This window comes from Mustela lutreola, chromosome 2 (assembly GCF_030435805.1).
Source record: "Mustela lutreola isolate mMusLut2 chromosome 2, mMusLut2.pri, whole genome shotgun sequence".
Lineage (NCBI taxonomy): Eukaryota > Metazoa > Chordata > Mammalia > Carnivora > Mustelidae > Mustela > Mustela lutreola.
In genome coordinates this window covers 116852733-116878375 of record NC_081291.1, presented here as the reverse complement: position 1 = coordinate 116878375, position 25643 = coordinate 116852733, and the positions used below count along the sequence as shown (strand labels likewise).

The 25643-nt window shown below is 38.4% G+C and overlaps 1 protein-coding gene across 1 annotated transcript in view; it reads right to left on the bottom strand.

Annotated features, from left to right (window-relative positions):
* C2H3orf70 (chromosome 2 C3orf70 homolog) overlaps positions 1 to 25122 on the bottom strand; it is an 82538-nt gene extending 57416 nt beyond the window's left edge. Inside the window, exon 1 of the mRNA XM_059163250.1 lies at positions 24455 to 25122. Coding sequence (XP_059019233.1) covers positions 24455 to 24650 — 196 coding nt within the window. The 5' untranslated portion in view covers positions 24651 to 25122. The remainder of the gene's footprint in view (positions 1 to 24454) is intronic.
* Positions 25123 to 25643: the final 521 nt, after the last annotated feature.

Genomic DNA, 25643 nt, shown 5'->3' with positions numbered 1-25643 from the left:
TATAATACTGAGAGTGAGAAGGGAAACAAAATCCATGACAGTAAAGTCAATTACTTCAGCAATCACTGTACTCAAATCTGATAGCAAACTGTTGGTTAAAGTCCCTTTCAAAATAGCCCAATACAACTGTTTTTAAAAACCAAACAGTATTCCTGATTACAAGTTAAAAAGAAAGAGAGAGAAATAACAAATGCAGAAGACAGAAACAGTGGTGATGTTATTACTATATGTACATTGTTTACAAAATAAGCAGTATGCTTAGAATTTGATGTAGGAACTTTACTGTCACATGTTGAAGAAGAATCTGAGACATCTTCACATGTTCTTTTAGCAATGTAGTCTGGGATGTTGCTAAGTTCCCTTCTCTTTACAACCTGAAAAATACTATATTCTCATTTGCTGGCTTTCTGATTATTCCAGATTCCTCCATTTTCTGTTTTATGCATGAGTGTAATTAAACCACCAGTACAGAAACACTCATGCCAAACCAAGGAATAAACTAACAAGTGAAAGGATAAGGTAGTAATTGAAGTAAAACTACAATTTTCAGATATTATAAAACACTTGAAGGAGCTTAAATTAATAAAAAGAATGGCTTAGAAATTAAAATGAATGAGATCATACTCTATTTAGCAAACAATATAATCTGTGAGATTGAGACTTTTCCATCTCTATTTCTGAAAATGAAGGGGTTTGTAACTGATTAACCTTGTGAAGAGAGTCTAGAAAACGTAATTTTCTTTGTCCAATGATACCGATTTCTTCAGTTTTTTCATTTTATGTAAAACAGAGAAACAGATGCTCTGAAGTAGGCAAGGGGGCTCAGAATAGGCCACTTTCACTCTGTACTTCCAACAAACCCTGCTTCTTAGCATAGTTTGAAAAACTCTGAAACAGATGATCTCTAGGTACTTTCTTTCCTATATTCTACAGAACTTAGAGGTAAGGTCTATCACACTGCAAATGCATAGTATTTAATCATGTAATTGAAAATAATAGTAGCCTTAACAAATAGTCACTGAGAGTCCTCCATATTGATTACATTTTTTGATTCGATTTCCTATTTTTCTTTACCAGGAAGACATATCAACTAAATACAACATGGCATCCTGGATTTGATCCTGGAGCAGAAAAAGGATGTTGGTAGTAGGACAACTGGGAAAATTGGAATAGTCTATGGATTAGATCAGGCATTAGTAAACCTTTGTTTACTGGGCCAGATAGTAAATACTTTAGGATTTGTGGGCCACATAAGGTCACCATCACATAGTCCTTTGATTCTTTTTTAATAACCTTTAAAGGTGTACACAACTGATGGATTGTTGAATGCTACATCTGAAACTAGCAGTGTACTACAGATTGGCTAATTGAATTTAAATTTTAAAAATGTACAATCCATCATACATGCTTTACAAAACATGTAGTAGGCCTGATAATGATACTAGATAAATATAAAATTAATATTAATATTTGGGGCAAATCTCAGTGAGGAGTGCACGTAAATTTTATATTTTCTTCAGTCTGAAATTATTTCAAAATGAAGAGTTAATAAAAGTTTAATAAAACACAAATCCTGATTAAACCACTTCCGTGTCTAACAAACAAATAAACAACTGACAACAACAAAAACTAACCTTGGCCTTTTTTGACTTCCTTGAAACCAACCTCCCTAGGGATCTCCACGCACCCTGCCCTCTATTTGGATGGCCCTCTCTTTTCCTTCCAGTCTCTGAATCATTTACATAGTTAGTTTCTTCCTATACTTTGGCTCTCAAATCAAGCATCACTTCCTCAAACAAGCCTTCACTTTGTCACGCATCCCCTGTCTAGGTATCATACTCTAAGCAGTTTCTATTTTTCCTTCTTAATAGAAATGGCAGTTCTAATTAAGCACTTCATTGTGTAGTGAGTTGCTTAATGTCTGCCTCTCCTGCTAAAACATAAGCACTAGGAGAGTAGTAACCATGGGTATCTTGTTCAATGCTAGATTCCCAGCACTTAGCTCAGGACTTTACACATAGTGGGTGCTACATAAAGTACTGCATGGAAAAATGGAATATACCTATTCAGTGCCGCTCTAGGTAGGGACAGCTAGGACAAAGAGGCAGAGGTCAGAGGTGAACTAAGAAGGGAGACATCTCAATTTTAGAAATAATTTGCTAATGATCATACTGCCCAAAGGTGGAAGCCACGGCTTCCTAGCCTCTAGAGAGGCTGATGCCCACTTTGAAAATGAGCTACAGAAAATATTCAAAGTAACAAGTTAGACTCAGATGATGTTTAGTTTCTCCAATTTTATATTCTTGTTGATATTATTAACAAGTGATTAGGACCTTCCTATGTTATATACTAAAAAATGAATTTAAAAAATCATGACTATAAATCTAAGAATATTTTTTAAAAATAGCCATTATAGACAGAACATGGCTAACAAGACATTGTGTTATTTAACAAAATTAATAATAAGAGCAAAGTTAACAACTTGCCAGGGCAAAGTGGGTAAGGGCAAATGTAGTGAATATATAAATTATCACAGGTACATACAAAGGGCTCAGTGCATTAAGCTGCTGCCTTTGGCTTGAGTCATGATTCCAGGGTCCTGGGATTGAGTCCTGCATTGGGCTCCTTGCTCAGCGGGGAGCCTGTTTCTCTCTGCCTCCGCCTGCCACTCTGCCTGCTTGTGCTCCCTCTCTCTCACACAAATGAATAAATAAAATCTTTAAAAAAAAAAAAAAAAAGATACATACAACAAAAGGCAGTTATTTTTGACAACAAATCTTACAATATTAAATATATTTAATCTACTTATTAAGAAGGCAATTTTAAAAAAAGATTTTATTTACCCATTCATGAAAGACAGAGAGAGGCAGAGGTGGGGGCAGAGGGAGAAGCAGGCTCCCTGCAGAGCTTGGAGCCCAATGCGGTACTCAATCTAAGGACCCAGGGACTACGACCTTAGCCAAAGGCAGACACCTGACCAACCGAGCCATCCAGGTATCTTAAGAAGGTAATTTTAGACCTGTTCTATTATCGAAATGTTTATATTCAAACAAAAAAATTATAGCATACATGTTCATATCATTCTAAGTCAAGAGAAGACTACAGAGTAATAAGTGATATGGCATCCCAAAAGTAAAGTCTAGATTAACAATAAACAGATTAAAACATAAGTAATATTTTCACCTCAGTTATACAATGAAAGCTAAACATCACTGATATTTTAGCGTAGAGACATTCTCAAATTGAGCAACTAAAGTAAGAGTCAGCTCTTCCTTCAGGGTACCTCTTAAAATGTATAATCTTTTAATTAAGGTAAATTGGTATTACTTAAAAAAACAAAAACAAAAACCAACAAACACACACACACAAAAACCCTCTATTTTTCTTGTTGATTTCCTCCTATGACATTATCTCATGTAATATCAGTTATATAACAAAATGACCCTGTAAAAATAATTTCCTGGGGCACCTGGGAGGCTCAGTCGGTTAAGTATTGGACTCTTGATTTTGGCTCAGGTCATGATCTCAGGGTTATGAGATACAGCCCCATATTCAGCTGCATGCTCAGCATAGAGCCTGCTTGAGATTCCCTCTCTGCACCCCCATCCTTTCCTTTTTCCCTGAAGTCTGGGCTAGAAATAAATGTAATGAAGGAAATCTGTTTTTCAATATAAGATATAAAATTAAATTTTTTTCATATGCTTTATTCATAAATGTCACATACTATAAAATTCATCCTTTTAAAGTATATAAGCCAGCAGTGTTTAGTGTATTCAGAGTGGTGCAAACATCACCACTGCCTAATTCCATAATGCATTCATCACCCTGAAAGAAACCCCATATCTATTAGCAGTCACTCTCTGTGATTAATTGTACATCAACATACAATTTGTTTTGTGATCATATTGTGCCTAGGTTAAACATTATTTCAGGGTATGGCTGTGGAAGTGGTTTCTAGATTAGATCAGCACCTAACTAGATGGACTCAGTAAAGTAGACTGCCCTTCCCCATGTGGTTATGCACCATCCAATTCTTTGAGGGCTTTAAAAGAACAAAAGAAAAGGAAGAAGGAATTCACAACTTTTTGCTTCCTGCCTGCATGCTGAACTTGGGACACCTCATCTTTTCCAATCCTCAGACTGGGATTCAAACCATCAGCAACCTGGTTCTCAAATGCTGAGAGTCAAAATGAATTACATGACCAGCTTCCCTGGGTCTCCAGCTTGCAGATGTCAGATTGTAAGACTTAGCCTCCATAATCACATGAGCCAATTTATCACAATAAAACCCCTATTCTGTGTGTTGTATAAAGGGGAGAGTGTACGTGTCCTCTACAGGTTCCATTTCTCTGGAGAACCCAAAACACTCACAATTCTTCCCTCCTCCAGCTAGAGGGAACCACTAATCTATTCTCTGTGTCTGTGGATTTGCCAATTCTGGGTAGTTCATATAAATGGAATCATACCACATGTGGATTTTGTGGCTTATTTCACTTAGCACAAGGTTTTCAAGGTTTGTACATGTTGCAGCAGGTACCAGTAGTACTCATTCCTTCTTGTTGCCAAGTAACAGTACATGCATGGATATACCACACCTTGTTTATCCATTCATCAACTGACAGACATTTGGGTTGCTTCCACTTTTGGGACATTATGGAAAATGTTTCTATGACATTTGTATACAAGTTTTATGTAGACACATTTCACTTCTTTTGGGTATATATCTAGGAGTGCAGTTGTTAACTCATATGATACTCAATATGTTTAAAATAGAGTTAACTGCCAAGCTGTTTTCCAAAATGGTTATACCACTTTACACTCCTACCAGCAATGCACGAAGGTTCAATTTCTCTACATCCTTGCCAATACTTGTTATTATCTGCCCTTGTTATTGCTGCCTTACAGTGGGTGTGAAATGGTATCTCATTGTGGCTTTAAAAAGTAATTCTTAAATGATCTGCCAGGATAAAATTGTAAGCAATCAAATGACTATCATCTTACCCAAATCAAAATAATTTTACAGAAGTTGTAATTTGACTCAAAAGTTAACCACAGTAAGTCTATGATCAAATGATAATTTCTCCATGATTTGAATGGAAGCGTTTACAACTCAACAAAAAGGAACCAAGTGATATAGTATCTTGTTATAGTAGAGTTTGCCTATAGTCTAATGTCTGGTTAACAAGATAATTATTATACCTACTGCCTCTTATTATACTGAATTTATATGTGCATGTATTTATATTCTATGTTGATCCAAAAAAAGCTTTGAAGCAACTTTTAAAAAGACATGCCATACGGTAGGAATTTTAAAAATAGATTTGTTTCCAAATGTATGGTTTACTAGGCAACCAGGCTAATCCTCCTGCCAAACATAACTTTTAATGCTAGAAAAAATTTTAATATTCCCACTACATTGATGAACTGAAAAAAAAAGTATGGAATTATCAGGCCAAAATCTAAATAAAAATAGAAATTCAGAGAAATGAGTATAAATGAACATGGAATTTACTTTGAGTATATGAGTAGGAATAGGTGAACTTAAGCTTTGGTTTCTATGATCTTGTGGAAGCTTTGTTCAAGAGACAAAGCTTAAGGCTTACCATAAATAGTCTAAGAAGAAACTCCCCCATAAAGTTGATATCAGTGTTATAATAGTAAATTATAAAGAAACATACTCCTGCAGGGGTTTTACAAATCTGAAACTTAGAACATACGAGGAGGGATGGAAGAAAAATGATAACTCATGAGCAAAAGTTGTCTTTCAACAGGTTTTAACCAAACTTCATGTTTCCTAGGTGGTCCAAATATGTCAAGCTACTTGTTTACTTTAAAGTAATTCTGTACTAATAGTGCCCATTGGACATCAAACAGAAACCCAAGCAAATCCTGTCTGGAGGAATTCCATTGGTGACATTCCAAGAAGTAGGTCCTCACAGGTTAAAAAAAAAAAAAAAAAAATCACAAGATACACAAATGAACAAAACTCTTCAGAAATCAAGTAAAAACAGATCTACAAAACTTCTGGAGCAATCAGAAGTAGAATATAAAATAAGTATACTTCTTATGTTTACAGAAATAAAAGGAAGTGAAAAGAGGAGTAAAAACAAGGTCATTATTAAAATGAGCAAATCTTGCTCAAAAATGACTATCTGAAAAGTATCAAATAGAACATCTATAAAATAATGCAATAGGTGAAGTAAGAAAATTCCATGGATTAATTAAATAACAACTTAAATCCAACTGAAAAGCTAGTAAACTAGAAGGCATATCTAAAGAAATTATTGAGCATGCAAGATAGAGTGACAAAAGGAATCAAGATATGAAACAAGGCTTAAAAGACACAGATAGAGTGCCTGGGTGGCTCAGTGTGGTTAGGCCTCTGCCTTTGGCTCAGGTCATGATCTCAGGGTTCTGGGATCGGGTTCCACACTGGGCTCTCTGCTCGGCAGGGAGCCTGCCTCCTCCTCTCTGTCTCTCTGCCTGCCCCTCTGCCTACTTGTGATCTCCCTCTATCAAATAAATAAACAAAATATTTAAAATAAATAAATAAAAGAAAGAAAGGGATAAATGAAGTGAAAACATAAAACTCATCTAATTAGAGTTCCAAAAGAAGGAAATAGTAGGAATAGAGAAATCATAAAATCTGAAGAGTCGTCTAGTATTTTCTGAAACTGATAAAAATCAATCCAGAGACTGAAGAAGCTAAATGAATCCCAAACAGGATAAAGAAAAAGAGTATCACATATAGACACACAATGAAATGCAGAATATCAAAGACAAAGAGGCTATATTAAAAGCAGAGAGAGGTGCACCTGGGTGGCTCAGTGGGTTAAGCCTCTGCCTTCAGCTCAGGTCATGATCTCAGGGTCCTGGGATCAAGCCCCACGTCAGGCTCTCAGCTCAGCAGAGAGCCTGCTTCCCAACGCCCCCCACCTCTCTGCCTGCCTCTCTGCCTACTTGTGATCTCTTTCTGTCAAGTGGATTAATAAAATCTTTAAAAAAAAAAAAAAAAAAGCAGAGAAAGAAGAGATGGCCTTCAAAGAAATGACAAATTGACACCTCACTTCTCCACAGTAACAATGAGCTCGGAAAAAAGTGGAATGATATATTCGATACACTAGAATTCTCTACTCAGTGAAAATATCTTTAAAAGTGAGGGTGAAAACAAATATAAATATGCCCCATGTCACTCATAACATGAGAAATGAAAATTAGAGCTATAATAAAACACCATTTCTAACCAATCACAGGAGCCAAAACTCAAAGCCAAACACTTTACCAGACTATGAGGAAATAGGCATTCTAATGTGCTGCTAGTAGGAAGACAAATGGTACAATCCATATGGAGCAAAATTTGGCAATATCTTACAAAAAAATATGTATTCTTTAGTCTAGCAACCCCACTTCTAGGACTTTACTCTAAATATATACCACTACAACTATATGGTATATGCACCAGTTATCCACTGCAACATTATTTGTAACAAAATGGAGGAAAAAGAACCAAAATGCCCAGCCATAACAAATCGGTTAAAAACCAAAAGCCCATATAGATACAACAGAGCACTATGCAGGCATAAAGAAATAAGACGTATCTCCATGAGTGGCTATGAAATGGTTTTTAGAAATAAATAGTAAAATAAAAAAGGATGATGCCGTGAGTAATAGTGTATGATTAGCTTTGGTTTAAGAATGAAGGTGAAATAAGAATGTGTATGTGCATATAAATACACAAATGTGTGTATGCACGCATATAATATACTTCTGCGAAAGAAACACAAAGTACGATAGAGAATTAACAAAAATGAGTATCTGGAGGAGGTGAATTGGAAGGTGGTGGAAAGTACAGAAATACAAATGAGATTTTTCTCAGTATTCCTTTATATAGTTTTGATTTTTGAGTACATATTTAAAAACTAAAATCAAATCAATAGAGACAAATACTTCCAGGAGATGAAGTAGACATACTTTTACCTATTATTCCTTACTACGTACAACTAAAAACCCTGGACACTATATATAAAACAAACAGAAGATGACTTCTAAGAGGGAAGAAAAGGTCGAACACCTAGCAACCTCAGAGTCCAAGCAGCAACATGGCAATGAGTTCCCAGATTTTTTGTGTGGGTATATGCCAGGTTTGGAGAAAATGTCAACCAAAAAAGCCATTGGACCCAGACAAAAGTTGTCCCAACAAATGTCTGCTCTCTCTGGGTAAATGACAAGGAGCAACATAGCAGGACAGAAAACTTTTAGATAATAATCACTCTACTATAACCCTACTACAAACATCAGAGAAAAAACTGTACTCCACCCAAACCATGACAGCAAAGACCAGGAAGAGAGAAAGAACCTGGGCTTCTAATCTTGAAAAGCCCTAATAATGTTTCTCAGCTCAGTGGTGTCAGAGACCTAGTAGAAAGTCAGGTAATGAGGTCATCCCTACTGTGGTGTTAGTGGAAGCCCCTTGGAGAGCTAGAACCCACAACCATCCAGCAAAAACAAGGAAAACTCCCCTCTATTAGCTGTCAGTGGAAGCTGAGGGTGGTACCTGGACTTCTACCTGCACCTGGCAGTAATAAGATCGTGCCCCTTTCCCTTGCTAAAGTGGTGTAAAAAAAAAAAAAAAATCTGGTAAAAACTGAGCATTTAAGATCAAGAGTCCTATAACATAACACAAAAAAGTCCAGGTTTCAACTGAAAATCACTTGTTGTACCAAGAAACCAAGGAGAACTCAAACTAAATTAAAAGTGACAATCAACAGATGCCAGCACTGAGATGGCAGATTTGTTAGAATTATCTGACAAGTAATTTAAAACAGACATTATTTCAAAAAATACTTCAGTGAGTAATTATAAACATATTTGAAACAAAGGCAAATAAAGAAAGACACAAAAAAGAAATGGTCTTAGCAAATAGAAAAATTAGGACCAAACAAATAGGAGAACTGAAAAATATAATAACCAGAACAGAAAGCTCAGTGGATGGGCTCAACAGAAGAATGGAAAAGGAAAGTTTCAATGGACTGGAAAATAGAATAAAAGAAATTACTCAACTGAAAGAAAAGAGAAAACAGATGGGAAAAAAAAAAAAAAAGGACAGAGCTGTCAAAGCCATGAGACCATAACAACAACAACAACAACAAAATCTAATGTTTATGTTACTGAAGTCCCCAGAAGAGGGGGGAAAAAAAAAAAAAAAAAAACAGAGCTGAAAAATGACTTAAAGAAATAGTGACTGAAAATCTCCCAGATTTGGCAGAGACATGTCATATAGGTTCAAGTACCTGATCAAACCACAAACAGGATAAACTCCAAAAATGTAAGCCAGGACACAATACATTCAAACTTCTGAAAACTAAAGACATAGAAAAAATCTTTTTTTTTTAATTTATTTGACAGAGATCACAAGTAGGCAGAGAGGCAGGCAGAGAGAGAGGAAGGAAAGCAGGCTCCCTGCTGAGCAGAGAGCCCGATGCGGGGCTCGATCCCAGTACCCTGGGATCATGACCTGAGCCAAAAGCAGAGGCTTCAACCCACTGAGCCACCCAGGCGCCCCAACAAAGAAAAAATTTTAAAAGCATCCAGGAAAAAACAGTTCCTTACCTACAAGGTAAAAAATTCAAATGTAAGTGATCAGAGCAGAAATAAATGACATAGAAACTAAACAAACAAATGAATAGAAAACACCAATTAAACCAAGAGCTGGTTCTTTGAAAAGATCAACAAAATCAATAAACCATTAGCCAGACCCATCAAGAAAAAAAGAGAAAGAACGCAAATAAATGAAATCAAAAACCAAGAGAAGTAACAATAGACACCATAGAAATACAAAGAATTACAAGAGACTACTATAAAAAAAAATATATCACCAAATTAGACAACTTACAAGAAAAAATTAAATTCCTAGCAACATACAATCTCCCAAAACTGCATCAGGAAGAAACAGAAAATCTGAACAGACCAACTACTAATAATGAAATTGATTTGGTAAAAAACTGCCAAAAAATAAAAGTGCAGGACTATATGGATTCACAGATGAATTCTACCAAACACTTAAAGAGGAGTTAATACCTATTCTCCTCAAAATATTCCAAAAAGTAGAAGAGGAAGAAAGGTTTCCAAATACTGTGAAGGCTTCCAAATTCTATGAGGCCAGTATTACACTGATAACCAAAACCAGACAAAGATACCCCCCCCACACACACACAAACTACAAGCCAATATCACTGATGTACACAGATGCAAAACCCCCAACATGCACAGTGCATTCAACAATACATAGTACTTCCATAGTACTATAGGATCATTCACTAAAATCAAGTGAGATTTAACCCAGGGATGCAAGGATGTTTTAACACTCGTAAATCAATCCCAACAGATGCAGAAAAAAGCATCTGACAAAATTCAACACCCATTCATGATAAAACTCTCAGCAAAATGGGTTTAAAGGAACATGCATCAACATAAAGGTTATATATGAAAAACCAAAAGCTAACATACTTGATGGTGAAAAACTGAGGGCTTTTCCTCTAAGATCAGAAATAAGACAAGGATGTCCACTCACCACCTTCTCTCAGCATAGTACTGGAAGTCCTAGCTATGGCAATCAGACAAGAAAAAATAAAATAAAAGGTATTCAGATTAGAAAGTCAGAAGCTATACTGTCACTATATGCAATGGCATGATACTACATATAAAACCCTAAAGACTCCACAGAACACTACTAGAAGTAACAAATTCAGTAAAGGTGCAAGATACAGAATAACCAGAAATTGGTTGCATTTCTATATATTAATAACGAAGTAGCAGAAAGAGAAATTAAAAAACAAATCCATTTACATTTGCATCAAAAAGAATAAAATATCAAAATAAATTTAACCAAGGAGGTGAAAGACCTATACTGTGAAAACTATGAAACTGAAGACAATGCAAATAAATGAAAAGAAATCCCACTGCTCAGGGATTAGAAGTATGTTATTAAAATGTCCATACTACCCAAAGTAAGCTACAGATTCAAAGCAATCTCTACCAAAAGATCAACAGCATTTTTCATAGAACTAGAACAGATAATCCTAAAATTTGTATGGAACCACAAAAGACCACAAAGAGCCAAAGCAATCTTGAAAAAGAAGAATAAAGCTGGAAGTATCACAATCCTAGATTTCAAGATATACCACAAAGTTGTAGTAATCAAAACAGTACAGTAGAGTTACATACTTAGATCAATGGAACAGAATACAGAGCCCAGAAGTAGTAAACTCACATTCAAATGTGTGTGACTCAAATGGTTAATTAATCCATGACAAAGTAGGCAAGATTACACAATGGAGAAAAGAGTCTCAACAAATGGTGCTAGGAAAGCCATTTAGCTATATGCAAAAGAATGAAACTGGACCTCTTTCTTGTACCAAATACAAAAATAAATGCAAAATGGATTAATGATCTAATAATGAGACCTCAAACTATAAAACTCCTAGAAGAGAACATAGGCAGTAATTTCTTTAACACTGGCCATAGCGACATTTTCTAAATAGGACTCCTATGGCAAGGAAAACAAAAGCAAAAATGAACTACTGGGACTACATTAAAACAAAAAGCTTCTGCACAGTGAAAGAAATCAACAACAAAATAACAAGACAATCTATTGAATGGGAGAAAATATTTCCAAATGATAATTCCAATAAGGGGTTAATATCCAAAATACATAAAGAACATATACAACTCAACACCAAATAGTAACAATAAAAATCATTATCTGATTAAAAATTTCAGAGAACCTATACAGACATTTTTCCAAAGACCACCTACGGACATTAAGCAAACACATGGAAAGATGTTCAACATCACTCATCATCTGCGAAATGCAAATCAAAACCACACTGAGATACCAGCTCACACCCATTAGAATGGTTAGAATCAAAAAGACAATAAATAAGTGTTGACAAGGATGTAGAGAAAAAGGAACCCTTATGTATGGCTGGTAGAATGTAAATTGGTGTAGTCACTGTGGAAAACATGTGGATGTGTGGCAGCAAAATGTAGGAGAAATCTCTGTACCTCCATCTCAGTTGGTTTTTTTTTTTTTAAGATTTTTAAATTTATTTATTTATTTGAGAGAGACATAGAGAGAGAGAGTATGAGAGAGAGAGAGCTTGAGAGGGGACAGGTCAGAGTGAGAAAGAAACTCCCCACTGAGCAGGGAGCCCCAAGGGGGAGTCGATCCCGGGACTCCAGGATCATGACCTGAGCCCAAGGCAATTGCTTAACCAACTAAACCACTCAGGTGCCCTCCATCTCAGTTTTGTTTTAAACCTAAAAAGGCTCTAAGAAACTAAGTCCTTAAAAAGAAAAAAAAAAAAAAAGATAAAATGCACTTCACCAAAGAGGATATAAGGCAAATAAGCACATGAATGTTAATAAGTAAGTGCAGATTAAAATCAAAATGAATTTATCAGTTCACATCTATCAGAATGACTGAAATAAAAAGAGCACCACCACCAAATGCCTTTGAGAAGAATGTGGAGAAGAAACCGGATCACTCATAGATTGTTGGTGGGAATATAAAATGGCACAATGTCTATAGGAAACAGGTTAGCAGCTTCTTAAAAAACTAAACATGTAACTATCATACAACCCAGCCACTGCACCCCTGGGCATCTATCCCAGAGACATGAAGACTTTTGTTCAAATAGAATATTGTACATAACCATTTACAGGCTTATTCGTAATAACTAAAAACTGGCCACACAAGATGTCCTTCCATGCGTGAATGCTTAAACTACAGTACACGTATGCCACATACTACTATTCAACAATACAAAGGTACGGACTATGACACGCTCACCAGTGTAGATCAAACTCCGGAGATTATGCTGAGTGAAGAAAAGCCAATCCCAAAAGGTGACATACTGAATGATTTCATTCACAAAACCTTCTGGAAATGATAAAATTATAGAAGTGGAGAACAGATTAGTGACTGCCAGAAATTAATGAGGGGGTAGCCAAAAGGGAAGTGTGGCTATAAAAGAGCAATATGAAGTAACTTGCCATGATGGAAATGTTTTTGATTTTGGCTATATAATTGATACTGAGCTACCGTTTCCATGCCATTCACCACTAAAAGGAACATGGGATCCTTGGGAAAAAAAACAATAGATTTCTGGTCTGAGGCAGAGAAATTACTAGGTAAGCCTGGAACAATTTGTTCCAGAAAATAGGAAAGTACTAAAAAAAATGATAAGGACATGTCAAAAGGACACAGAAGCCAGCTTAAAAGGACTCTCACTGGCCAAATTTAAGATGGTTTGAGCATCAAAAAAGTTATGGTATTTAATTATAACATAATGAATAAAAAGAACCAAGCTCCCTGTAGTAATACTTAAAAAAAGAAGGGACGTAGGTAAAAAAGAAAAACCTCTTCTTTATAAAACAATGCCATCAAATGGTAAAAAGAACAGCAGAATTAGAAAATCACCATTTTGAAACCACCAATGTAATAAGTGATCCACCTAAGACTCTTCAGTCAATACTAAAATCACTAGGTTGAATACTGTTAGAGAAGAGGATATTCATTCAGTGTCAAAGTAGTCATCACACAGTACAGTATTTTTTTAAAAAGGAATAAAAAATGTTTAAAAAAAAACAACGAAGGGGAAATGGTATCTGTATAACGGACTTGTCAGTTATATATAGCATTAGCAGTAGTGGAACAACTTGACATTCTATGTCTCCTCATGTGATACTATAAGGAGGATACAATACCACTCATGTAACAAACTCAACAAAAATGTTAACCTAAATCTAATCATGGTTAAGCAATTAAGCAAGTTTAAAATATGGGACATTCTACAGACAGTTAACTTGGACTTTTCAAAAATTTCAATGTCATCCCCCAAAAGTGTGATTATTCTAGAATGATTAAAGTAGACTAAAGCAATATAATAATGAAATGTGATCTATGAGGCTCAATTGGATCCTGAATTTTTTTAAAAGTCAGATATAAAATTCATTTTTTTAAAGATTATATTTATTTGAGAGAGCGAGCACAACAGGGGAACAGCAGAAGGATAGGAGAAACAGGCTCCCTGTTGAGCAGGAAGTCTTATCTGGGGCTTGATCCTAGGACTCTGTGATCATGACCTGAGCCTAAGGCAGACGCTTAACCAACTGGGCCAGGCACTCTGAAAAATCATTTTTTGATAATTAAGGAAACTGTATATCAGATGTCATTGCTAAGTTAGCGTTAATTATCTTAGATGTGATTAGTATTGCAATTATAGAGGAAAATTTCCTCATTCTTGAGAGGCATGCTGAAATATTTAGGTGAAATATCATGATATTTGCAACCTATTTTTAAATACTTTAGGAAGAGTGTGTATGCATGCATGTATGTGTGTAGACAGAAAAAGATAAAGCAATGAGCCTAAAAGAATTTCCCATAAAATACCAAATTATTACACTCTTCGTGTTCTTTTTCACTAAAGTCCATTAGAATGAGATACAGAAGAAGAAATACACGTCTGTATTATCCCAAAATGTCTAGCTTTAAATGGACAGATTAGCACTAGGCAAGTTAAAGGATTTGTCCTGAAGAGACTGTTCTAGGGCATTGTGCAGACACAGCTGGAGGGATTGATTTTACATTGTTGGCACTCCGGATATTGCATGTTTTTGGCAGTGTACTTCCAGAATACTGTTAAGTATCAGAAAATTGAAGAACAAACCAACAATAACAACAAGAGAAACACAAAACAAATATTCTGTGAACTTGAGAAAAGTAATTTGCAAAGACTACAATCAAGTTAACTTTATCTAGCATTCTAGCCACCAGGAATACTCTACCAAAGTAGTACTTTTGCCATTTTTCCATATAAAATCAGCATTCCAAATGATGACCAAGTATCACCACAGGATCCTGACAAGGCTTCTAAGTCATTCAAGTTAAATACATTCCATTTCCCTTTAATACAATGTAACTTTTATAATATTCTGATCCTTTGAAGCCTGTTGAGCCACATTTTGCTATACATGAAAGCTCCCTATTAATTGGTAATCTGATTAACCAGAACTATCCATTGCTTAACAATGGTGAAAAACAGGACACAAAAGGGGCTTCGGAGTTGGAGCACACTGTAAGATTTCATTGACAGGCGTGCCTGGGTGGCTCAGTGGGTTAAGCCTCTGCCTTCGGCTCAGGTCATGGTCCCAGGGTCCTGGGATCAAGCCCCGCATCGGGCTCTCTGCTCCGCAGAGAGCCTGCTTCCTCCTCTCTCTCTGCCTGCCTCTCTGCCTACTTGCAATCTGTCAAATAAATAAATAAAATCTTAAAAAAAAAAAAAAAAGATTTCATTGACAAAAAGTCGATAATCGTCACATAGTGACTATTACAAAATAGGCCTTCCAACAATGAAGGTAACAAAAAACTCAGCAATCTCTAAATGGAATATTCAAAATGTGTATTTTTACGATCTTTGTTGGGTTTTGAGTGTTTAACTGAACAAATGGGTACGGTCACAAAGTGAATTTCAAATGAAACAAGGATTACTGTGGTAGGGGTAAGTCGCCAGAGTTAGGGATGGATGGTCATTACACTGTGAGACTGGTATTATTATTATCCCCATATTAGAAGTGAAGAAACTGAAAGAGGTTAACATCTCCCAAACCACATAACTAGTTAAGTGGGCAGAGCCATGATGCAAATGCAGTCCAACCCCAGAGCCTGCCCTCAGGATACTTAAACTATCTGGTATTTCCGATTTTTGTTTGTTTGGTTTTTTTGAGGAGGGCCTGATGCCACCCTTCACTGAATACCTGCAGTAAGTACTTTGCTTGTGTCATTTAGCCCTCACAACAACCCTGTGAAATAGGACTTTTACTCCTGTTTTTCAGAGGAAACATTAAGGTTGAGAGAGGTTGAGTAATCTGTCCAAAGTTATACTGCCAGTAAATGGAGGAACCATGATTCAAACCACTGTCTGACTCCATGGCCCTTTTCCTTTCTAGGATTACCTTCTGCCTTCCTTGCCCTATGTATAAACCATTCCTTATTTTTCAAGAAAGCAAATCTTCTATTAGACAACTTTTGATTGTTAAACATGTATTCCTATTATTGTTTGGAATTAACAACATAATTTCTCTAAAAATATTTTCTTATAATTAATTAATTTCTACAGTATGAGAAAACAAACCTAAATAAAATGAAGGTTTTGGAATGTAGGAAATTATCATAGAAACATCTTCAAAAGCTACCTAGTTGAAGTCCCTAAGTGCAACAGGCTTGGAAGCTAGCAATAATTAATGGTATGCATCCAAATATAACAGCAACAACAAAAAAACAACAAAAATCTAACAACAAAAAAAAAACCCTGGGGGCTTGCTCTAGCTAGGGATTAGCTGAGAATATGAAATGACTGAAGCTTCATATCATACCAATACATTGTTAGTTTTTATTCTTTTTTTTTTTTTAAGATTTTATTTATTTATTTGACAGAGAGAAATTACAAGTACACTGAGAGGCAGGCAGAGAGAGAGAGAGAAGGAAGCAGGCTCCCTGCTGAGCAGAGAGCCCGATGCGGAACTCGATCCCAGGACCCTGAGATCATGACCTGAGCCGAAGGCAGCGGCTTAACCCACTGAGCCCCCCAGGCGCCCCTGTTAGTTTTTATTCTATTTATTTTTTAAAGATTTTTATTTATTTATTTGAGAGAATGCATGCACACACAAGCAGGGGGAGCAGCAGAGGGAGAAGAAAGCAGGCTCTCTGCTGAGCAAGGGCTCAGTGCAGGGCTTGATCCCAGGTCCCTTGGGTCACCCTGAGCCACCCAGGCACTCCCATTTATTAATATTTTTAAAAGTACAGTTTTACAGTGTTGGTAACAACTCTGAAAATGCTCCTATTGCATACAACTGTCCTTCTGTGAATATCAGAAACCAGGGGTGCCCAGGTCTATCAGTCAGTTAAGCGTCTGCCCTCGGCTCAGGTCATAATCTCAGAGTCCCAGAATGGAGCCCTGCACTGAGCCCTCTGCTCAATGGTGAGTCTGCTTCTCCTGTTTCTCACCTGACTCATGCGCTCTCTCTCAAATAAATAAAATCTTTTTTTTAAATAAATAAAAACTTTTAAAAATATAAAAATAAAAAATAACATCAGAAGCCAACCTCATTTTACTCATTTAATTCCTGCTTATTCCAGAAAGAATGTAAAATAGCTGAAAATCATCCTCACTCTACCTTGACTGGAACCAAGTGACCCAGAGCCCTGGTTGCTAGTTGGTTCGTGAGATTCTGGTTTACATTTACCATATGCAGCCGAAGTAACTCTATGTGACCGTCGACAAGTTTCCTAACCTAAAAAATGAGGGTAACAATACTTACCCCAGAGTTGTTGTGAGGTTTAAGTGAGCTGACACATGCAGAAAGATGATGCCAACATATATAAAGATCACGTGCAAAAAGATATGCCTACATATAACCACAGTCGTTGTGATTGTTTAAGTTGCCACGTGTCCATGTTTGAAACACCGTGTGGATGGAAAAAACCTATCACTTCTCCTTCTCTCTAAAAAGCTTTGAGGAATCTTACTCAGAACTTAATGTCGCACTTATCTTCTTAATACTATATCCTCTTCCTTCAAGCGCTAGACATGGTAAGAACCCTCATTCTTAGGGAAAAAACTCCCGTTGACTCCTTCATCTAGTCAAATGACCACTCTGTGGTTGGGTTTTTTTGTTTTGTTCTGTTTTGGTTTTTTTTTTTTTTTTTTTTGCCAGTTTTCACCGTCGAACTTCTTAAATGTATTTCCTGTAGCAACTGTTGTTGATATGATTTGAGATATGGCTTAAAACAGCTGGCATTACCCTGGGAAAGTCAGACTTGACTCTCTGAATTTCCCCTTACTTGTACAGAAGAAGGAAAACAGAACAAACACAATAACACAAAAACCACAATACTAATATAATAACTAATGGAGAGAAGTGTATTTGCCCAAAGGTCCTGAGAGTTAAATTCTTTAATCGGCTCCTTCTTTCTCTAAAGGAAATCTATAAATAGGAAACCAAATTATAGCCAAATATTTGTATGATAGTCCAATCATACAGACCAGATATTTAAGCTCTGGGCAGTGTTATCACCTTCTCTGAACAGTTTTGAAAAAACACTTGCAAATTCTGCCTCTCCAATTTCCATTTTTCTGTATTTCCATGTTGCCCATCCACCTTCTGCTGTGAGTCTTTCTTTAGATATGTTAATATCATCTATTAGATTACATCAAGTCCCACTCTTCCAGCTTTCAATCTGAAAAAGACAAACATCTTTTAAGATGACTTCTGCAGAAAACTGAACTCATCTATTATGTGATTTTATTAAGCCAACTTTGAGTTCTGCTGATGGAACCGACATCATACCACGTACACTCCCCACCCACCCCTGTCACCTTCTAATCACTTTTTCTTCCTTAATTCTTAACTTAGATTTCATTCCCCATCACATCCTATGACCTCTTTATAGTTCTCATTCTTCTATATTCACTTTTGCAACTGTTAATAATTTTCCACCCATTTCTTAACAACCTTCCCCATCACTGGCTTTAATGGAGACAAAAAACAGTTGATATGCATACTAATTTTAAATCGCTCTGTAGAACCTATGATGGTTAAGAGTCTAGGTGCTAGGAATCAGACAGACTTGGATCCAAATCCAGTCTCTATATTTACTAGCTATGTGCCCATGGGAAAGTTACTTAACCTCCCCCAAGTCTTTTCCCTCAACTGTAGAATGGACATAATGACATTATTGTCTATTTAGTGATTAGCATAATAAGCTTACTCTGATATGAAATAATCACTCAAAAAATATTGACTATAATTTCTGTGTCCTAATTCTCAGCTCCTGTCATTCTTTTTTTTTTTTTTTTAAGATTTATTTATAAAATTTGACAGAGAAAGAGTGAGAGAGCACAACCAGGGGGAGGAGTAGAGGGAGAGGGAGGAGCAGGGCAGGGAGCACAATGCAGGCTCCATGCGGGGCTCTAGCCCAGGACCCTGAGATCATGGCCTGAGCCAAAGGCAGACACTTAACCAACTGAGCCACCCAGGCACTCCAGCTCCTGTTATTCTATTCCTCTTTCTACTTTGAAGAATTCAAATAGCTTTGACTAAATACTGCAGTTAAATATATTCCTCAAGTTACTGTTGAAGGACTAAACCTTTTACCCTCTTCTTCAGTAGTAAAGAAAATCACTATTTGTATATTTTGCCAATCTCTAAGAAATAACCTGCTAAAAACTGATTCAATCTTCATACTCTTTCTCTCTTTCTTTTCTTAAATATTTTATTTTTAAATTATTTCTACACCCAAGTTGTGCTTTGAATTCACAACCCTAAGATTAAGAGCCACACACTCCACCAACTGAACTAGCCAGGTATCCCTCATCTTCATAATCTTACTTAAGACACTCATTTCCCTTGGCTTCTGCAATAAAACCTGCAAAAAAACCTTTCCACATTTTTCTTCTCTCGTATTTCTTTGTAAACTCTACTGCGAGTTCACCCTCCTGTACCCAAAATTCTAAAATATTAGTGTTCTAAAGGGAAAACCTAACGATTTTCATTTCTCATACTATAGTCTCTCCCTTGGTGGTCTTTTTGCTTCATCATGGCCACAACTGCAATCTAAAAATAAGTAAATAACTTCCATATTATCTCTAGTGCAGACCTCTCTTCTAAGTCCTGATCTCTATATCCAACTGCCTACTGATATTACTGTGTGATGACAAGGCAGCTTAAACTCAACAGATCCAAAACTGAACTCATGGTCTCCCTGGACATTATTCAAAACTAGACTCGCGATCTATGTTCAGTCAAACCCTAGTTCATCTCTAGTATTTTGTGTTGTTGGTAAATGAATGGCATTACCATCCATCCAAGGTGCATGAGGCAGAAGTCTAGAAATGATCATTTATAACCTTCCTCTTCCTCCCTCTCCAAATCTAATTTATTCCAATTTCCATTTATGGATATATTTTATTAATTTCTATTTTTTCATTAATACCAAAATAATCTCCTTTGCTAGTTTCATTCCTCTACTACCCATATTATTGCTATAATGTTAAGGTCTCTATCAACTGAAACTTTAGACTTTACATCTTTCCTGCTCATCCCTCCCTTGCATCTCAACAATCTAATGTATAATGCCCTCTAAACATTCTACCTATTCTAGCCACAAAATCTACTTTATAATATCTGTATGTGATTATTCTTTCCCATCCGTCTTCCCTAGCCAAGTCATGTCTTTTTTTTTCCTCTCAGAACTCCTCTTGGAGTGGCACCTGGGTGGCTCAGTGGGTTAAGCCTCTGCCTTTGGCTCAGATCATGATCTCAGGGTCCTGGGATTGAACCCCATATGGGGCTGTCTGCTCAGCAGGGAGCCTCTTCCCCTCTCTCTCTGCCTGCCTCTCTGCCTACTTGTGATCTCTCTCTCCATCAAATAAATAAATAAATAATCTTAAAAAATAATAAAAAAAAAACCTCTTGGAATCCTTCACTCTTTTATTCCAACCAATATAATTCCTTATGGGGGCAGGGGAAGGTTACACATTCAGGGCCATAATTTATTTAACCCAGTCATCTCTCTTTGACAGCAACACCTACAGAACATTTAATAGTTTTCCTCCCATAGTCCTCAAAATCTGCCATTATCCAAAGAAACTATTTCCTTTAATGATACAAGTACCACATCCATGTATACATGTTTTATTTATCTTTTATAAACATGTGTATGTTATCAACCTTTTGTTTCATAAGATTATGAATTTCACAACTTTAACACAAATCATATATAGCTGAACTTTCTTCATTTGTTCTGAAGTCCCTCTCCCGAGTATCAAAGTGGTCCTCTCATTTCAGCATCTTCTCATGTGATGAACAAGTTGATAGTTTTCTCACCCATATCCTTTGTGATTTTATTTATTTTTTTTAAAAGATTTTATTTATTTATTTATTTGTCAGATTGAGAGAGAGAGAGAGAGCACGCATAAGCAGGCAGAGGCAGAGAGGCAGAGCAGGCTCCCTGCTGAGTAAGGAGCCCGATGTGGGACTCGATCCTAGAACCCTGGAATCATGATCTGAGCCGAAGACAGCGGCTTAACCAACTGAGCCACCCAAGCTTTGTGATTTTAAAGGAATCCTAAAAATCCTTTGTGATTTTAAAGGAATACAAAAATAAATACAGCATGAATCACGTCCTTCTACTCTGCTTAAAGGGCATGATCCAGCTGTATTAATATTTGTATCCCTAGTTTCCACAATATGTTTCACAAAGAGAAGGTGCTCAATACACGTTCAAGACTCAAAGAATTTTGCTTAGGACTGATGTTGTAATGTTCATGAGTGCCAAAAAGAAAGCAGAACTTCTCAAATGTGTGAACTCTGCTTTTTTTTTCCCCTGAGAAAGACAGTATTTGGACTAAAAAAAGCGTAGAAAGAATGGATGCCCAGTATAGGTGAGAAGACTGTAACACAGCACTTTGCTGCTCTAAATGAAATGAAGCTCCTCCTGAATGTGATCACTGCATCACTGCCAGTGGAGGAAGCCTGGAGACCTGGAAGGTTGCCAAAGACTGAAAACAAGCAAATAAATGTAGATCTGATTTTTTTCTAATATAGAATAAAAGAGAAAAGAATAGAATTGACAATAATAGTCGAGTATACTTGGCATCAGTTCTTTCCTAAAATCACATTATTTATTTAAAAAGCAGCTTCTAATCACTTTGAAACCAAAATGGTAAGCATTTGTGGAACCAACTTAAGTAACCAGACAAATATAATTTCCTTTCTTTTTTTTTAAAAGGCCGTCTTTATAGACAGATCATATATCAAAAAGAAGCAATAAAAATAGTATCAGATTTCAACAAGGTAGAATTTCAACAAGGTATATGACCAGGCTCTCATTACACCATATAGTAAGATAAATATAAGATGATAACAGTACAATTAAGTGCTGGCTAATTACTTAAACGACCATAACAATGAGTGTTTCTTAATGAAGTGCCATCAACTTGAAGGTCAGTTCTACCCACAGGGTTCAGAACTCCTATCTGTGGCCCTCTCCTTTTCAACAATTTTATCAATAATTTGAATGAAGATGTAAAAGGCTACTATACTACTGCCTTTATCCAATATATGACTGACATGAAACTAAGGGGCACAAATATGTATTAAGAAAGAGCTGGGATCTGAAAAAACAATGATAAGCCAGATAAATGGGCTAATTCTAATTAAGATGAAATTTAACAGGGAAAAATATCTAAGGTATTAATCAGTGTCCAAAAAAAATACATATAGAACTGTGAGATGGGCAAGTCCCATGACTTAATTGACACATATGTAAAACAAACAAAAAGGGGGCTTAATAGCTCTTGACAGCAGTCTTAGTTCAATCTGACAGCAGCAAGCTCAATATGATGAGGATCTCAGAAAAGCTAATGTGATGCTAGATGCAGCAGTAACAGTATCTCAAACATGGGAGGCAGCAGTCCTGCTCAATTCTGGACTGATCTGACAACAACTGGGATGTTGTGTATCCTTCTAAGGGTCACAGTCTTCAGAGGATCATAACCATATTGGCACATGTTCAGAACAGAACCACCAGGATGCTCAGGACCCTGGATACCATTCCACAAAAGGAGAGGCAGGAGAGAAAGGAGATTTATAAATAGGACAAAACAGTGCCTTGAGAGGAAAATGATGGCTACTTTCATTCAGTCACTCAATGAACGTGAATTTCAAATCTATTTCAGGCCAGATGCTGTAACAATGTCTGGGAATACAGAGAGAAGAGAGTCTATGTCCATGGCATATTCATATGTATATCTGAAGAGCTGAAAAAGCCATGATCTGAAAAAGGATTAGACTGTTCTATATGATTTCATAAGGTAGGAATAAGACCGGTGGAAAGAAGTTATAAAGTAACTGATTTCAGCTCCAAATGAGAGTATTTTAGGAATCAAAGATGACTTAAGAAGCTATCTGAGAAGACAGCAAGGTTCCCATTCCCATCAGGAATGTTGTACTTAGTGGAGAGACTGCTGAAGTAAGACAGGCACTGAACTGATGATCTTTAATGTTCCTCGTATTTGATACTAGGACTCCACACTTCCCTAGGAAATGGACTCTCACCAGATGGACCATACTTGTGCACTTCAGCATCACAGCTTTCCTACAGTTGCTACTTCCAACTTTGTACCCTATCCTCCCCTGCTTTATAATGGGGAACGGTCTGAGAGCAATAGGAATAATGAACTACGGGAAGAAACAGAACCATCAGCACACAGAACACCAAAAAATCAATACTGTTCAATGTACAGAAAATATAGGAATTCTTTATACTTTAAGTAGTAAATTCAATTTAAAATACCTCACTATGTTCAATTAACGTAAACAAGGACTTGTCATGTACTGCATCTCTTGTTGGGAGACATTTTTTTCTTAACCAACAAGGAGAAAACAATTTTAACTTAAGATCACTTTGAGAATTTGTGTCCTGAATAAACACTCCAAAAACCTCCATTATAAGGGTATGTGAAACTAAGTTTATAATAGATTTCTTTTAGAAATGATTTATTGGATATAGCAGGCCCAATATCATGAACTAATCAAATTGTGGAATTCTGATTAAATGGCTACTTAAGTTTAATCCATTTGAAAACGCACACACACACACACACACAAGATAAACACAGAGAAAGGGCCTAGCCCATTTAGTTCTGGCTTTTATAAATTGGTTTAATATCATTAAAGCTTACTTCCATTCATTTTATTTTGTAATTTTAAAACCGTCTCCTATACTGGCTCTCTAGATACCCAGTTACAGCCGGGTGCTGAAGGAGTTCATCCTTCCAAACTGTTAATATTAACTTCTTGGAAGCTGTCCCTTATACTTCAGTGCTTTCTCAATCTGGATACAATAAATGGGCCACAATTCGGTTACCAAGGGCTCTTTCTGTTAAAGAGCAGCGTGGAAAAGACAAAAGTGAGGGGGAAAAAGAGGAGCATGTTTAACCACCAGCCCTGAAAAAAGGCTTCCCCTCTAGTTGTCAACTCTTGACGGCGCTCTACCATTTCTCAATACACTGCCTGGTCCTTTCCGATAAAAAAGAAAAAGAAACAAAAACTGATTCCAGTTTTCCTGGGACAGGGAGATCCCCTTTTGTAGAAGTGGCTAAAGCGAGGCTCCCCGTGGGATTTCATCTCGTAGCCAAGGCAGTGCCAACCGAGGCGTCCGACACCAGGGCAGCGCCCGCCGGCCCGGAGCCCAGGGTGGCCCCAGCTGGCAACCGAGCAGCCCCGGCCGAGCCCGGAGCCGCCGGGGCCGCAGGGTCCCAGCCGCGACCCCGAACAGCCTCGCGAGCGCCCCGGGACGGTGGCGAAGGCGGGGAGACGCGGCTCGACTTACAGTGACACCATCCTAGGTGACAGCACCAGTGCAGCTTGAAGCACTTGCCGTGGCTGTGCGTGGCACAGATGGAAAGCCCGTCGCACGGCTGGAAGTCGGGTCTGCGGGCAGCGCAACTCCGCGCCAGGGCCTGAGCCTCGTCCACTTTCTCGCTCTTCCAGCCCCGCTCAGGCGCCGACGCCGACGCCGCACTCATTTCCGCTCCCTCCGCCGAGCCGAGGCCGGGAGCCCGGGAGAAGCGGCGTCTGGGCGGGCAGGAAGCCGAGCCGGCTGCAGACGTGGGAGGGCGCGGGCCGGGAGTCACGCCAGCGCGCGTGGCGGCGGCGGCGGTGCTGGTGGTGGTGGTGGTGGTGGCGGCGGCGGCGGCGGCGGGAGCGCGGAGGTCCCAGGCTCGCAGAGGAGCCGCCCCGGGCGCTGCGACCGGGGGGGGGGGGGGGGGGGGCTGGGCCTGCCGCCGCCTGCCTCCCTCCGCCGCGGCGCGCGCCGCGTCCCCACGCGCACACGCACGCGCACACGGGCGCGCGTGCCGACGGCCCCGGCTGGCGCCAAGCGTCGGTCAGCGAGCCGGGCCTCCTCACACACGCTGCCGGCGTCCCCTCTTGTCACAGCGAGTCCCTGACACACACTCACTCATTCCTCCGAGACCCACCCCGACCGACGCACGGCCATTAGTGAACATACAAGCGCCTCGGCGGCTTGGCGTTCACGGGCACGGCAGCTTACACGCGCGCTTCCCACACACACTTCCCGCCGAGCTGGGCAGTCTCGAGAACTCCGCCGAGGGCTGTGCACGCAGAGGACACGCCCACCCGAACCGCCCGGTGGGCTGGTCCCTGCGCCTCTGTCCGCGGGGTTCTTTAATACACACAGCCTCTCCCCACACGCGGCTCACATTTCACTCGTACACGCCTCCCAGAGTAGACACGGAGACCCCTCGGCGACGCGCGCGCGTTCATGGGCGCGTGCACTCTCCCCCCAGGGCAAGCCTCCCGCTCCGGGCGCGGCCAGTCCGCCACGTGGCAGGGGCCCAAGCCTCCCAGCCTGGGCCACCGCGCCCGTGGGAACCATTGCCTGCTGGCCCTGAGGACGCCCTGGCGCCCCAGCCCCAGTCTCCATGAGGGTGCAGCCCCACCTTGCTGAGCAGGAAAATAACGCCCGTGTGTGTGTGTGTGTGTGTGTGTGTGTGTGT